The sequence below is a fragment of the Esox lucius genome, chromosome 13 (genome assembly GCF_011004845.1).
Source record: "Esox lucius isolate fEsoLuc1 chromosome 13, fEsoLuc1.pri, whole genome shotgun sequence".
Taxonomy (NCBI): domain Eukaryota; kingdom Metazoa; phylum Chordata; class Actinopteri; order Esociformes; family Esocidae; genus Esox; species Esox lucius.
Genome location: NC_047581.1, coordinates 21,292,269 through 21,309,693, shown reverse-complemented (window position 1 = coordinate 21,309,693; position 17,425 = coordinate 21,292,269). Strand labels below are relative to the sequence as shown.

Sequence of the window (17,425 nt, the reverse complement as noted above, 5' to 3'; positions counted from 1 at the left end):
TTTGACTCGACACAAATCTCAGAGGTCCATGGAGAGTTCCTTGGACTTCATGGCTTGGTTTTTGCTCTGACATACATTGGGAAGTGTGAGACCTGTAGCTTTCTAAAGCATTTCCAATCAATAAAAATTAGCCACAGGTTGACCCCAATCACTTTCTAGAGACTCAAGATGACCAAAGGACACATGATATGAGTTCTATTTGAAGGCGAGAGGTTTGAATATTTATAGTACATGCATTAAATATTAGAGTTTTTCATTTTCATAAAATTGGCAAGTACGTGCTGACATTTTGTTATTATGGGGTGTTGTGTTTAGATTGGTGGTAAATATATATATTTAATCAATTATACATTATGTCTGTAACACACCAAAATGCAGATAAAGTGAAGGGGTCTGAGTACTTTGTCAAGGCGCTCTATATAGCTGTGTCCTTATTTAAACTGTCTGTGGGTCAACAGTAGAAACCAAGCACTTAATCCATATTACCACCATAACAACACACTTTCATACTGAATACCAACATATGTGTCCAACGCTCTATCTGCCCTGTACAGTCACACATACACACACTAAAAGAATACACATTTTTATTGTGTCTCATCCACTGAGCTCAATTTTGGAATTTGGGTTTCAGAACCCCAGTGCACTTGCGTGCGCTTTTGCATGCGCATACATGTGCAGGTGTACTCTGAATGATATGATCAGCTTCTCACCTCAGATGTAACAGCCTGAGCTACAGGTGTCCTCTGTGGTTACCAGTTTACTACTGGTGCTAAACAAGTGATCTACTCCACAGTACAGGACACAACCAGACTCTCTGTTGGTACAGTAGAATCAGCAGAACAGTAGTCACAATTCTTAATATCTTCCTCCATTCTTTCTCTTGCAGTCCCTCTCTTTCTCTCCTTCACTCTCACTTCCTCTTTCTCCCTGTTTCTCTCCTACACTCACATTTTCTCCCTCTTCCTGTTTCTCTCCATTGCTCTCTGTCTCTCTCTCTCTCTACCTCTTCTTTCTCTCTTTCTCTCTCTCAGTCTGTAGGGAGATTCTGTAGCAGGTGTTCAGTCACATGATTAAGGGGCACATAACCCTCCACAACGCATGTGAGCGCGCTGTGGATTACTAGTGACAACCAAAAACAGACTCTCTGACTCAAAAACCTTTCACAGCTCAGGCACTCTCTCACACACTTCCAGACAAATATAACACTGCCGTAGAGAATGTTCACACAACAAGTACTGCCGAGAGACAGCAACATGAGGGAAAGACACAAGATTCCTCTCTGCCTTACTATTCTCTACCTGTGGACCGGTGAGCTAAAACAAACATACCAACTTCAGCTTAGATTCATGCTATGTTAACTTTATCTTTTTACAATATGCATCCCGTTCTCAAATATAAATATACATCTGCTGTACTCAAGACCAGTCTGTGAGTTAATCTGACAACAGGAGAGACAGATACTGCATAAATACTGCAATGATAGTTTAATTGAATGGAATCAAACTATCAAACTAACCAAAGAACTGACGACAAACTTACCCTTTCATGATTTAAGTTAATTTTGGGTGTTTATTTTTAGTCTGGAAATATATTGTGTAAAACACATGACTGACTGTCTGGTTGAGCGTGAGGCTAGAAGAGGCAGTTAGAATTCTCCCTATTTCTGATGTTCTGCCCCAGATTGATTGTGTTCTGTCTGTGCATTCTTTTCGCCCCACCTCAGCACAAATAAATGGTGATGTTTTGGCCTCCCTCGCTCCTCCATTGCACCTGGCAGGGGAGAGGGTGGGCTGGACAATACTTGTGTGTGTCATCACTGATCTGGGGAGGGGTCACCTGGAGGTCAACTGGATGTCATCTGAGGAGGGTAGGTAAACGCACTATAGACAGACGATCTTGATTCGATTCTGCCTATTATTCCTGTCCTTTACAATGTGACCTCTGCTCTCTGACATGGTAATGGAGTAGGTTCTGTCAGTGCTCCCTACACTGTGGCCGGGGAGGAACATGACACTGGCGGCAGCGCTGTGGCAATTGTAACCGTGGCTACCAGCACATGGGCTTCATACAGCTGCTTTGTCCGTCATCGCCACCACCCAAGAGTCATCAGGACATATTATGCTACCTTCACAGGTAAGGCTGGCTGTTTGTGTGTGTGTTTGCCTGTGCATTTTATTTAAATAACTTAAAAGACTGTACTGTAGTTCTGTTGAAAAAGTGGGACAGCATTAAACAACTTTTTTATTTTACAGATGAAAATCTTGGAGAAAGTTACTATAATCATCACAAACAAGTGTTTAATGGTAAGGTTAGGAATTCTCAAGAACATTGCCGCTATTGAGGTGTGTAACAAAATAAACCTTTTACAGTTGCGTTTCTCTCTGTCTGCAGCCATTGGCTGGTGGACTGATCAAGTGACCATCCAAGCTTTGAGGCTCCTCCTCCTGAAGATCAGCATATTTAATGCTCTGATAACAGCATGTGCCATTATGAAATGGTAAGACCACAAATCCTCAACCTTACCCTCACCCTAACACTGAACTCTGACCACTAACCATGACCCCAAACACTGAACCCTAATCTTGAGTCCTGACATACACTGCTATCGTTTCTCACACAGCCAATCTGTAGCATTAATCTCTGACTCTAATAGTGGTACTGAATTGATCTTTTTCAGAGGGTCAGAAGTAGAAGAAAGAGGATGTCTTCTAAACTACCTTGTTAGAGAGACCATGGTTCATAAAGAATGTCTTCTATACTACCTTGTTGGAGACACCATGGTTCATAAAGGATGTCTTTATACTACCTTGTTAGAGACACCATGGTTTATAAAGAATGTCTTCTATACTAACTTGTTGGAGACACCATGGTTCATAAAGGATATATTCTATACTACCTTGTTGGAGACACCATGGTTCATAAAGGATGTCTTCTATACTACCTTGTTAGAGACACCATGGTTCATAAAGGATGTATTCTATACTACCTTGTTGGAGACACCATGGTTCATAAAGGATGTCTTCTATACTACCTTGTTAGAGACACCATGGTTCATAAAGGATGTCTTCTATACTACCTTGTTAGAGACACCATGGTTCATAAAGGATGTCTTCTATACTACCTTGTTGGAGACACCATGGTTCATAAAGGATGTCTTTATACTACCTTGTTAGAGACACCATGGTTTATAAAGAATGTCTTCTATACTAACTTGTTGGAGACACCATGGTTCATAAAGGATGTATAGTATATACTAACTTGTTGGAGACACCATGGTTCATAAAGGATGTCTTCTATACTACCTTGTTGGAGACACCTTGGTTCATAAAGGATGTCTTCTATACTACCTTGTTGGAGACACCATGGTTCATAAAGGATGTCTTCTATACTACCTTGTTGGAGACACCTTGGTTCATAAAGGATATCTTCTATACTAACTTGATAGAGACACCATGCTTCATAAAGGATGTCTTCTATACTAACTTGATAGAGAGATCATGGTTCATAAAGGATGTCTTCTATACTACCTTGTTAGGTACACCATGGTTCATAAAGGATGTACTCTATATTACTTTGACAGAGGAGAGACTGTGTTTAATTTACTAACCTGATAGGGTAGAGATCATGGTTCATAGTTGAGGTCTTCTAATCTCAACCAAAATGCTGACCAAAAAAATGTATGTCCAGTATTGTCTTGGGTTTGTAGAGGATGTGTGTGTTTACAATTTAGAAATGTTTTCTCACAAATGTAAGATCGTTTGAGTACACAGGTGTCTCTGTAAATGTTGAGGTGGCAGTGTCTAATCACCTCAAACAGATGTATACAAACACAGAGACAACTGGCTTCCATTCTGACCTAATTCTCTGTCAGTTAGAAACACTATGACCAAAGACAATGTGAATTATTCTGACACACATTTTCGACAATGATTTGCTCTGCAAATTGGAAATAAAAGACAAATCTGAAGTAAACTGGATTTGTTTATCATTTATTGTTTTTTTTTTAAATAAAACACTTGCACACATTTCAAATTTTTCCTAGTTTTCTTTAGTGCCTCCATGAGTAAAACACTGACAGAGCGCCACTAGGTAGCAGTACAATCACATCTGAAACAGCAAGAATATGGAGCGCACCTTCCTCTACCAGACACTACCTTTATAAATAAGTTAAGTATTTCAACATAAAGCAGTCACTCTTCACCAAACGGATACTCACACACAAGTTAACAGTTCACAATGCCAGAGACAAACTGAGCATACTTCCCATCAGACACTGCTTTGTAGATTTATCTGTGAGTGTGTGACATCTGTGGGAGTCCTGGTGTTCCGTCCGTAGCAGGCAGTAAACACCAGTCCTGCTGGATCACAGTTTGTGCAGGTTTATGTTACAGCCCAACTATACCTTGACTGGTTAAACTAACCCATCATGAAGACCTTGGTTAGCTGAATGCAGTGTGGTAGTTTTGTGATGGATCTAAAGGCTGCCTACGCTGCCTCCCTCAAGGACTAGGAATGAGCAGCCCTGCTAATACATTTACTACAGTCTCGTCCATATTTCCCATGGGAGAACAGCCGTTAGCTCTGGCAGTAGGAGCTAAATAGAGTCCATCTACAGTAGCAAGTTTACTAAGAGTTACAGTGGGGTAGGCAGGAAGGTTTAGGGTCAGAGGTTACTGTTGGGTAGGGAGGAAGGGGCAGGGTTAAGGGGCAGGGGTTACTGTAGGATAGGGAGGAAGGGGCAGGGTTAAGGGGCAGGGGTTACTGTTGGATAAGGATGAAGGGGCAGGGTAAAGGGTGGGTAGGGAGGAAGGGTCAGAGGTTACAGTTAGAGGGGTTACAGTTTGGGGGTGGAGAGGGTGTGTTCCTCATGTTTGTACATAGAGAGCTTCTATGGTTAATTACTGAATGTGGTTGTCTTTGGTTGCAACAGAAAGCAAACTGAACACGCACAGAAACATAGAAAGCTCACAACATAGAAAAGCTGATAGTCAAAGCTGTTTGGTAAATGGACTGAACTGTTACCGCCAGCTGGAAGTTGTGCAAGTAAAATAAACTCAGTCAGAGCATGTCAAAGTCATTATACCAGCATGAATGAGCAGTGAACAGTGAATATGTTCTTACAAAGAGCTACTGAGGGTGACTGACTTTTTAGTCCTCAGACAACAATTCAGGTAAAACACCTTCAAAGACGCATACACACATACACACACGCGCGCACGCACACACCGTATTTGCAAATATACTGTAAATGATAATCAAACATTGAACGATAATGGAGTGTTTGAAACTGTTCTAAACAGCTACTATGGTACCATACAGAATACATTCAAGAGAAAACAGCTCACATTAAGTTAATATAGAACAGAGGCTAAAATAACTGCCTTTGGATTTTGGCTTTAAAACAGATATTCCATCCATAGTCTGGACAACTGAATCAAATGGCTCCCTCTCCCTCATATAGTGAAGTACTTAACAATGTCCAAGTCCCTCTGGTGAAAAGGAGCACACTGCCAAGCGAATCAGGTGTCATTTGAGACTGAAGAAAACTGCAGATGCAATCCACAGCTTGGCTGACGAATGGAGGATGGGGGAGCGCAGGGTCGTTGATAATGGTGGGTCATTGATAATGGTGGGTCATTGATAATGGAGGACCATTGATAATGGAGGATCATTGATAATGGAGGATCATTGATAATGTCCTTCACACTCTGAACGGGGCCGCGGGACAGAGGGAGAGGGGGAACACTGGTATGGATTTAGCAAAAAATCAAAATAAAGTGCTTCTGTAAAAACAACTTCCTCTGTCTATGAGGTATTACAAACAAAATCACCATAGTCACAATGAAATTACCCAACAATACAAACCAGAACTCAAAGGCATCCAGCATTCCTGGATACGTCGCACACACTATTTACAGTCTGGAGTGTGTTTCTACAATATACACACAGTTGGAGTGTTCCTGTTAGGATGTTTCTTGATATACATGTAAACCTTACATACACACAGGTAATAATCTCCAGGAAGCCTCTTAGGTCCAACACAGAATGATTGGGAAGAATTCAGGAGCATCATGAAATCTCTTCAGATTCCAACTGTGGACTTATATGGGGCAGCAACATGCCAAAGTGTGATCAGTCAACTGGGGGGGGGGGGGGGCTGGGGTCTGGTTAGAAACAGTTCTAGGCTTAGGTTCCCCTCCTCGATCAGAACCGTTTGAGGGAAAACACTAAAATAACCTTAGATCTGCGCTGAAAGTGAACATCCTACAGCTCAGCTAGGGACTCTACACCAACACACACAAAGACACATAAACACACTACACCAGGGCCAAGCCAAGCGCAGCGAGCACGAGCAATAGGAGCCATGTGGTAGGTCGGGAGGTGTGGGCGGAGCTCGGAGGGAAGATCCTCCAGCGCTCACGGTGTGGGTGGAGACTCTCCATGTCCTTCAGGGCGCTGAACGCAGCTGCCGTGAAGTTAGCGTCCCCAGTGGTCAGGAGGTCAAACACGCAGGAGTGGAAATATATATCCTGCACCTCTAGCTGCTCCTTGCAGCGTGCCCGTGCGCCGTCCACACTGAACCCCTGGGGGGCGCTGTAGGGGGCCGTGTGGGAATGTGCGTGTGAGGGCTGGCCCTGGCCGCGCAGCTGCCGGAGCTGCAGGCCGAGCGCGGGGGGTTGCGGAGGGAGAGACAGGTGACCCCCCTGGTCGATGCGTTCCGAGGTGGGACATCCGTTCAGGCAGAGCTGCAGATCCTGCGTAGCGTCGTAGGCGTGGGCCATCTCCTCTGGGATGCGCACCGCCAGGGTCAGATAGCGGCCCAGCTGCCGTACGATGACCGTCACGCCGATGTAGCCGGCGTGCAGCTCAACGTGGCGGCCGGGGCTACGCTCCGAGATCCACAGGGCCCGTACTTTCCCGGTGGAGTCGCCGTTATTCCCGTTAACGTTGTGGCTGGGGTCTCCGCTGCTCACAGTACCGTCCACGAAGGCTGCGGGTAGGTCGTCCGTCACAGCCTGGTAAACACGCTGCTCTGTACAGTCTTCAAACGGCTTGAATATGATGGTGATCTGGGGGCAGACGACAACGTCAGTGACCAGCCATTTAGGTGCCATTTCAATTCAGCCATTTCAATTCCAAGACCGGTTGGAATTTATGTGGAAAATAAATCCTAAGTCCTGAAGGTGGATGTGGTAATCCTAACATAACATATTGTAGCACAATATAAATGATAAATGGCTTTGACTGTATTCTTTTATTTGAAGTGGTTATTATGCATGTAATTAACCCCATCTGAATGCACTGTGCCCCTAATTTCATTCCTCATAATGTAACATTTCACTGAGCCAGGGAGGGAGCTGAAGATTTACAATATACCAACATACACCCATGTGCCCTGAAAATAAGCTGAAATCACACACACACACACATACACGTACACTCACGCACCATGAATACTCGACAGAATCCATTTTAGCCATGACCAAATGACTTGTTAACAAGGCGTGATTAGCAGGCAGCTAAGCAAACACAGCCAGGCTAACGGCTGGCAGACCCAGTGGCCTGGTGTAAGCCCTCGCCAGGTCCTTCTATCTACAAGGCTGTGGCCATAGAAACACAGTCATAGGGTTAGCATTAGCGATAGCATGAATGACTTCTTTGTCCAGTTGTCAGCCATGAGGGATGAGGCCTGAGAAGCCATTTTGAAGCTAGAGGCGCAGTGTCAGAGCCAAAGGTGTGTATGTGAGTGTGTGTGTGTGTGTGCTAATAATTATGACTAATAGTGAGGCCCACCCTTGATACAGGGTCGGGGGAGGCAACATGGCTGCTTAGCCGCCACAGAGATGCCTTTGTGAGGCCCAGAACTGACATAGTGAGTTCTAAAAACACTTGCAGCTGTGTGTGTGTGTGTGCGTGTGTGCGCGCTATATGTAAGTGTGCGTGTTGTGTTGTTTATGGTATGGCGCCCCTTGCTCTCGACAGTAACCTGCTTGAAGCCATACGTCTGTGAAAGTGTGACACACAGTGGTTCCTTTCACTGCTGCTCAGTCCAGGCCAGTAGGGCGCATGCTATATACGCAGTCATTAACTAAGTTAGGATACCAACACGTTAGTCACAAGTGTTAGTCACAAGTGTTAGTCACAAGTGTTAGTCACAAGACTAAACTGATGATCTCTCCTTACACTTGAGCTTTTTTTTCCATTTCAGTCATTTTCCTTCAGAGTGACCTACAGTTAAGATAGCTAAGATACGCTAAGCTAAGATAGCTAGGGACAATCACAACCCAGTAATAGTAACCACACAGTCTCAATGATAAGTTGTCTTCCTCTCAGACACAGATAGACTGAAGCTGAAAAACTCTTAATGTAAAACAGTCACTCCCCACCTCTTTTCTCCCGTCCTAGACTTTACAGTGTACTGCCACTGTACTTCCAACAGCACTGTTTCAGTGGAGAGCCGGGTCAGAACATTCATTTAGCAGAGATCTTACAGAGTCCCTCCAGGCTATTAACTAGTGCCTGTCCTTATTAATGAACTAATAAACAGAAAGAACATCCTCCTCCTAATAAACAAAAAACGTGTTTTGGATTTCTGCAGAATCCATCTACCAGTATCTATTAGTGTATTATTCTCTACTTTGTGTACTAGCACCCTAACTTTTTAAATAGATATGTTCAGGATTTTTAAACCTAGTACCTCAAAGAATGGAGGAATTCATTTTGAAGTTCACTGGCCTTCATTTCAATAAACAGTAATAGAAATGAATGATCACCTCACCTTATTGGTTGCTGTGGCGCTGGACCCTGTTACTACATGAACGTTGGTCACCTGCACGGACAAGAAGTCATTATCAATGAGCGGCCACGCCCCTTCCACCTTGCAGGTCTGGAAACTGTCTTTAAACGTCCGCAGGTGGGGGTCCCCAAACAGCCCGCAGAACAGGTACCCGGGCCGTGCGTGGGCGTGAGTGTGTGTGTGATGGTGTGTGTGTGCGTGCTGGGTTCGGCTGTGGTAGTTGCAGGGCTCTGGTTGTATCTCGGGGTGAGTGGATGAGGTCGGACCATCGCGTGAGCAGTTTCTCTGGCTCATGAGATCCGAGATGCCCAAGACAGCAGAGTGAAAGACCAGGTTTCCCCGGCAGGACTTGGCCGTTCTCTGGGTACAGGCACTGTAGGCCCTCAGAGCCTTACAGAACTCCACATCAAACACATCCAGGGCTGGGGTCAGGTGAGAGGTCAGGGACACAAAGTCTGTGGTGCACTTCTGGATACGACACTGAGGGGTGGCCACCTGGCAATTACCTGGAAAAACAAACACACAGTAACAGTCAGTATAAAGTACAGTTACAATAACCTGGAGAGAAACACAGAAATAATCAGTATGAAGTACAACTACAACAATCGCCACAAAGACAGACACTGGCAGTCAGTACAAAGTACAGTTGCAATAACCAGGAAGAACAAATATACTAATTTCTAGTGGACTGATTATCATGGACAGATTAAACATTGAGAATCTATCAAGGCCCATGTTGAATTATGTGATTATGGGGGTGATAAACCATGATAGACACATGGCAGAAGAGGGGTGTACCAACTACAGTACTAGTAGCACTGGTAAGGTAGCAATACCATATCTATTAACAGGCTTATATTAACCTAAACTTCACTGGTTATTCATTGATCCTGTAAATTGCTCTGGATACATGCACTGCTAAATTAAAACATGAAATGTGATAGATAATATTATATATTATAGTAATTCAATGGGTGTTTTTATTTGTCCTATTTCATACATTTAAAAGGTGTATTTATTGCATGTGTTACCACTGACATTTTCTTTTGGAACTTTTACTCTCCCATAGGCTCCCTCTGCCCATTTATATGGTGTAAGCAACCCTGAAGCAAATATTGTTAACTTTCTTACTCAAGTCCAGAATGTACCAGGCCAGGGCAAACAACATGTGGTGTAGAATATTAAATGTGTAGCTGTCCAGAGCTAAAAGAAACCCATAGTCACAGAGTTGGCATTGACATGTCAGACACACACACACAAAATATACACCAACACACAAAACATCCACCCACAGGTCAGGTGGGTTATGGGTGTGAAGGAGGCTTTGATCTCAATGGACCAAATAATTCACACACAACACTGGTCTGTTCTGATTAGTCAATAAAGCAGAGGAAGAACAGGCTTTCCTGTGTGTGTGTGTGTGTGTGTGTGTGTAGTAACACCGCTTTATGACTTTTCTTAAGTAGTACAAAGGGCGGAGCTGTGAAACCGAGATAGAGACTTGCAGACTTTCCCACAGACCCAGAGATAAGACTGAGAATACCAGATCACACATCCAGATGCGACCACTGTTAGATAATCATCTATGCTGCCTGATTAAGCAGCTCCTTTTCTGGACCCTATGTTTATGGCCTCAAAGTGAGCCACTGACTTGAAGGGGACCACGTCCAGAGGGCCTCGTCAGGAGCTCAGAGACGTGACAATAACAGAAGTCCAAAAGCATTGGGTGTTGCAGACTGCAGTGGGTCAGTAATCACATTGGATGTCTGTGTCAAATCCATTTGTAGAATTGGCAGGTAGTGCATAGAAAATGAGGGCCTACGTTTTGGTCAAAGTTTTAGGACAGCTTCCTGCTGATTTGAACTGTTTGTTGTTTGCAGCTTGAGAAAAGATCCTGAAGGTGGTTACTATCCTCTGACCCGTGCTGTGTAATAATGTTTTTATTTCACGTAGTGCAGTGTTCTGGTCAATGTAGTAAAGCAGTATTGTTTCACCAGGCCTGGAGCGGAGAGGCCCGCTGAGAGAAGAGGAACAATAGAGAGGCAAGGCCTTACACAGAGCTCCTATTAGATTAGACCGCAGGCTCTTTAATGCAGACTACACACTCAAACACACATATATAACTAATGCTACAATGGGCTTAGCTACTTCCACTGGTGTCCCAGAGGTAAAGCACACATCCACAGTTCTCTTTTTCTGAATGTACTGAACCATAGGATGAATGGCCAAGACAGGAGATGAGGAATGTTTTCTGAACACTCACTCTCTTTCAGGGCTGTGAGGTGGGACGGCTTTGTGTGTGATATGTGTGTGTGTGATTCTGGTTTTTTTCCAGACTAGAAGTCCCAACAAAGAAAGTAAAACCTGACAAGTCGTTCCTCACTAGTTATTACAGCCGGTCCCCAAAAGGAAAATGTCTATTTCCAGCTTAGGGGTTAATTTAAGGGTAAAACGACCAATTGAGGTTGAGACATAAGGTTATGGTAAGGGTTATGGTTGAGGTAGAACATGAAATAATTTGTCTGGTTGCGACAAGGATAGAATAACAAAAGTGCATGTGTTTGAGTGTACCTGGTCTTACCAGATGGGGGCAATATTGTGCTGAGCACGGGAGGACGGGTACACAATATAACACACCCCATTCACACACTTGGTTAGAATCTCCCTCCAGTGTGTTAAATACTGACACTAATCCTCAACAAACACATAGCCAGGCAAACACACACACAATGCAAATCGTTCTCCCTCTCAGGCTTCCCACACAAACAAATGTGTTTTCTACCATTCAGTGTTTGCATTATAGAACTTTCAAACTGGACTCCACATAGAAAAAACAGTACTAACACTTTTGACGCCTGTTTTTGAGACTTGTTTTTTATCTAAAAATATTTTTGTCTGAGTTTATAATGGTATAAAAGCCTAAACTACACAACACGTCTTAGTATTTGCATTATGCTGTCTTTTTTGTTGTCTTTATTAACTGTTCCAATATTTTGGGATGTGAGTATTTCCAATGATTTCTGTTCCCAAAGGTCTGTGCAGTGACTCTAGTCTGATCATATTGATAACTGTGGCTGCAAGTAGAGTGGGACAATCTACAGCCGCCCTGGTCTCATTTCCCTTTCAGTCCCATCACAGTCACACAACCACATACACACATATGAACATATGAACACACAAAGATCTGAATAACGGTAAATGGTGGGGGTGGCTGGCGGTAATTGTGCTGCAATTCAATATCTGTAGTGATAGCTGATGACTCCCTGGCTGGTCTGGTGCTTCTGGTTGTGATGTGCACCATCAGTATACCGCTGTTTAGCTACACCACATAGTCCAGCTAGTTACACCAGAGTTCAGCTAGCCACATCTCATAGACCAGCTAGCTACACCTAGTTACATCAGTTAGTTCAGCAAGCTACACCACATAATCCAGATTGCTTCACCACATAGTTCAGCTAGCCACCTTACATAGACCAGCTAGTTACATCAGATAGTTCAGCTAGCTACATCAGATAGACCAGCTATCAACAGATACATACACCTCATATACCAACTAGCTACACCACACAAACCAGCCAGAAACACCCTGACCAGCTAGTTGCATCAACGTATACTGTAGACCACCCAGCTACACCACAACGATTAGCTACAACTCATAGATGACCTATTTGCACCATCAGACCAGCTCTCTAAAGGTCGCTACATCAGATAAACCAGCTATCTACAGATAGCTACAACAAATAGAACAGCTAAGTACACCACATAGATACAGCAAAAAGACCAATCAGATACAATCCATAGAGCAGAAAGCTACAATCCATGGACCAGCTACATGCACTGCAATAGCAACACAATAGCCTAACACATTTCGATATATATTATTTTGATTTCACCTTCTTTCTGTTACCAGGTAAGCCAACCTAGACCAGCTAGTTACACACACCACACCATGAACACCAAAACACACACACACTAAGTCACTGTTTCTTCTAAACCACTGTAACATCTGACCTTGATAGATTAGATTAGACTGTATTGTCATTGAACAAGTACAAGTACAGTACAACAATATACAGTTAGAATCTAACCAGAAGTGCAAATAGAAGAGAGCAGAAAATGCACAAGTATTAAGTATAGGTATATTACAAGTGGAATGTGTAGATGTGCAATGAAGAAAAATGCGGTCCAAATGGCAATGCTACATGTGCAATTAAGGCAAATAGAGGAGGGCAGAGAATGTACAAGTAATATGTATAGTGTATTTTACAAATGGGATAAAAGTTGTGCGGGTACAAATGGCCATTCTTAATGGCATTCTAGGTGTGCAGTCAAGGCAAACTGAAGGAGTAAGGTAGCATGTGCAACCGGGATGCAGAGATAGCAGCAATGAGAGATCACGCTAATTAATAAAAAGTGGAAATTCCACATAATTATACTGTAAAATGTATGTTGTCATAAACAATTTGAAAAGTGTAATAGATAGTGTAATAAATTGGTACTGGCAGGTAGCATCAGCAGGCTTTTAAAAGGCATTCTTGTGGCCCTTCTAGAGAACTGTATACAGACATTGTCATGCACAGCTTCTTGGGACCATGTCATTCTAAGAACGCGTAACCATAAGGGTGACTGCTGGACACACACACACATATATACACTTTAAGGTTTTACTATCCTTGTGGGGATTTATTGTAAAACAAGTACAAACACACAGAGAGTCATTGATCGTAGGCAGCACAGCAAAGCCTCAAGTCTAGGTTATGGCTGGGGGATATCCAAAGAGTGGTGGTGGAAAGTCACATTGCCAGCCCAGAACAGGGCTCTCTGTGTGGGCACTACAGCCAACTATTTTCAGGTCACAAGGGCAAACACAGTCTTCTCTAAAATGACTTCAAGAAGCTCAGTCTACAACTGCCCCAAGCCACTTCTTCTGACATTCTAGTTTATCTGACATTCTAGTTTATTGTATGCGATCAATCCTAGAATGTCTGTATGATTATATTCTGTTGTATCTATTCCAGTGTTGCCTATATGTTTATCCTGTTCTATGTAAGCATTACTGATACAAGCAAATGAAATGTAAGAATTTACAGGGTCTCCATTTGAATTTTACTGTTGTGTGTATTCCCAGTAGCCTAAAATGAAAAGCATTCGTAAAATATTGATATGCAATTATAATATATATTCCCATTATTATAATCCTACATAATTTTTAAACATGTCGACAAGCCTTTGTTAGACTTGCTGTTGAGGACCTAACAATAAAACACCAGCAGAGCAACCCTTCCTTTTCTGTCTCTGCCATTGCAATCCACGGGAGAGCCACTACGAGAAAAAGTCGGAATACATGACAGAGAGAGAGAGACAGTGTGATAGATGGAAACAAGATCTCTTCTAACTGCTGCCCTACTGCGATCCGCGGGAGAAAGAGGTACTATCACATGAAGAGGACGGGACACGGGAGGTCCAGTTCCAAAAACACTCCAAGGCTACACGGGCCTATTCAATAGCCTACACAATCGTTAACCACATGGAACGCTAATTCCAATCCAAATATCTAGTTTTGTAATTATTAACAGGTTATAGCCTAATTCTCCACGCTGTTACGTCACATTTACAGTCAGCCCTCAAGTTGAAGTTTTTCATCCGAAGTTATCTACCTCTGTGAGCCCCGTAGCAAAGAGCGAAGAGCAGCAGTAGCAGCGGTCGCAGGCGGGGCACCCTCGGCGGGGATACGAGGCGCTCAGCCCCGCGGTCACAACATCCGTCTCTCCCCATCCCCGTCCATGCAGGGCCAGGAGGGGAGAGGGGACAGACAGCCACGGGGGATATGGGTGAGGGGCGGCGGCGGGGTTTCCGAGAAGTCAGGCCTCTGTTCTCCTCCCTCCCTCTCTTTTCCTTACTCGCTCTTTTCTTCCACTCCTCCTAGGCTGCGCAGGGGCATTAAGCGCAGCTGCTCCACGGAATGCGAGCCGTCAGGGTAGTGGAAAGAAAAGAAAGGGAGAGGGAGGAAATGAAAAACAAAATAGCGATAGAAAAATATCAGTCCTTCAAGCAACAGAAGCACTTTCACTCATTCGTCAGACCCAACGCTGTTCCCTATTCCGTCCAGGCTGAGTTCGGTCTTGATGTGTAGCGATCAATCTCGGCTCCCCCCTCTCTCTCTCTCTCTCTCTCTCTCTCTCTATCGCCCCCCCCCCCCCCCCCCCCCTCAGCCTCATCTCACAATCCTCCCCCTCTCCTCTCTTCCTCAGATCGATAGCGAATCAACCAAACCCTGTTGGCGGAAAACCCGCCTCCAAGAAAGTTGGACCCGCCCCGCCCAGTCAGGCTTACCAGGAGAAAAAGAGCGCAGGAGAGAGGGAGCGGGGGAACAGTGGAACACTGTTATTTTGAAAACGAGAATGGATTGTTTCAATAAGCCATTTTATGTAATTGACTGTGGATCATCTCATATCAATACTTCATCTATCTGTTGTTAATCCAGAAAAACGTTTCAAGAAGCCAGACAAAGAGCTAGGCGATAGACCAAGTGTCGGTTTCCGTTTTACAAGCCTTAATGGTCATTATTATGATGACACTCTACTGGAGCGAAATGTGCTCAAACGAACACTTATAATTTACGATCCTTCACTCTGCCTCATGGTCTGTTTCCTGTGAGGCAGTCTCAGGTTTCTCTGCTCCCCTCCTCCCTCTTTCCCTCTCTCTTTCTCTTCTGTGTGTGAACACTGTGGATGTTTGTCTGCTTCTAGAGGGAGAGAGTGGGCTGTATGGGCTCGTTTGTGAGTAATAAGTGTGTCTGTGTGTGTGTGTGTGTGTTAATTCTCTCCCATAGTCCAGCCAGAATCTACCAGGTGTTGGGAACACTTAGACACCATTGGGAATATCTGTTCACATTAACATCACTGCTGATCAGTCCGCTCACGCTGTGTATGTGTGTACGTGCGTGTGTGTGTCAGGGTGTGGGTGTGTGTGCGTGCGTGTGTGTGTTTACTCACTACAGTATGGAACAGAACTGCTCTGTGCGTTCTGTACAGTGTGGACTGTGCATTATAGGACGTTTGTGTAAAAACTACAGCTATGACTCATGTGCGTGCATACACCCTCCACACACGCACACACACACACATACAATACATACACACATCATACATGCACAATGACACACCCAAGTATTTCACACACCAGTGACACCAAACACTGACACACGCACACAATTCTAAACTTGTCAGTTGTGGTCATAGAAAATTATTTTGTTTAACAAGACACTGATATTAGATTATACCTGCTGTTTCCTGTTAGCGCTGCTCTGCTCTGCTGCTGTGACACGTCTTCATCTGGGATCGACGCACATGGAGCTGGATCTACACAGCATAACGACTGTGGTTAATAGACTTGATCGGCCTATTTCAGAGGGGTCGTTTAGAAAAGAGGTGAAGATGTAACAGAGTTAGGAATGTACTGTAAGCTTTTCTACAGCTTGCTTGGAATGTTGCAGATGGAGCTGTCAAATCAAATCACACACACACACACACTCACACAGACACGTGCAAACACAACTGAGCAGCTTTCATCAAGAAAAATTCATGTTTTCATAATAATTAATTTAATAATTTACTTCCACTGCTGAAAATGGAGAGCTATGGAGGCTGAAACACAAACACTCACACACACACGCATGCACACACACACACGCATGCACACACACCAAAGCACAAAGACAGCCTGTATCCAAACATCCACCCTGTCTTCACCTCCACACCTTCAATTCCTTTCCTCACTCCCACTTCTCTCCACACCTCCCTCCCTCCATTCCTTCAAACAGCCATCTGTCACTATATGGCTCACACCTCTCTCAACCAGGGAACACCTGCATACGTGTGTGTGTGTGTGTGTGTGTGTGTGTGTGTGTGTGTGTGTGTGAGTAGATGTGTGTTTCGTCGGTTTTCAAAAGCAGGGGAACACCTGTGTATGAAGCTGGTGCTGCTCCAGTGTGACCCATATGTCTTCCCAGAGCAGGGTCACAGAGGCACAGTGAATCGACCATTAGTCAGGCCCTTCCTGGGTAAACACAGCCTCATGGATGGCTTCCTTTGTCTTCTGGTGCATGGATGATAAGATGTTCAGACAGTTAGAATTTCACTCACCTGGCTGAGTGGGACAGAATAAAACACAGTCTCAGCGGTCCTGGCCTTGGGACTCCCCTGGGAACCGATAGCGGTCTCTATTGTGCTATACAGCAAAGAACCCAACCAAACCCTACACATATCTGCATCACACACACACACACACACACACACACCCATACACACACACACACACACACACACAGGCAGGGGTGGTCAAATGAAGATTATAGCAGGTGTGTGTTTCTGATGAGCATCATTGATAAATCTGTCTGTGTTGGATAGGTTAGAAACTCAACGCTATAATGGTCTGTTTAACTGGATATCCCTGACACACACTATACCTCATGATCACACCCACCTTCCCACTCTCAGTTCAGCTCATGATAAATGGGGCCAAAAACAAAAGGGTTGCGTTTATAATTTTGTTCAATGTAATTACAGTGCATAGTAGTGCCTTGCCCAGTCATACATCTAGATTTTCTAATCTCTGGTCCAAACA

General features: G+C 44.0%; 1 protein-coding gene across 1 annotated transcript; it reads right to left on the bottom strand.

The window, feature by feature from the left end:
- Nucleotides 1–3,976: 3,976 nt before the first annotated feature.
- rgmb (repulsive guidance molecule BMP co-receptor b) lies at nt 3,977–16,202 on the bottom strand. The gene is made up of 4 exons (XM_010865761.5): nt 16,083–16,202; nt 14,458–14,750; nt 8,783–9,306; nt 3,977–7,073 (listed from the first exon to the last, which is right to left on the bottom strand). The coding sequence occupies exons 2-4, from the start codon at nt 14,573–14,575 to the stop codon at nt 6,321–6,323; spliced, it is 1,395 nt and encodes a 464-aa protein (XP_010864063.3). The 5' UTR covers nt 14,576–14,750; nt 16,083–16,202; the 3' UTR covers nt 3,977–6,320.
- Between the last annotated feature and the right edge of the window lie 1,223 nt (nt 16,203–17,425).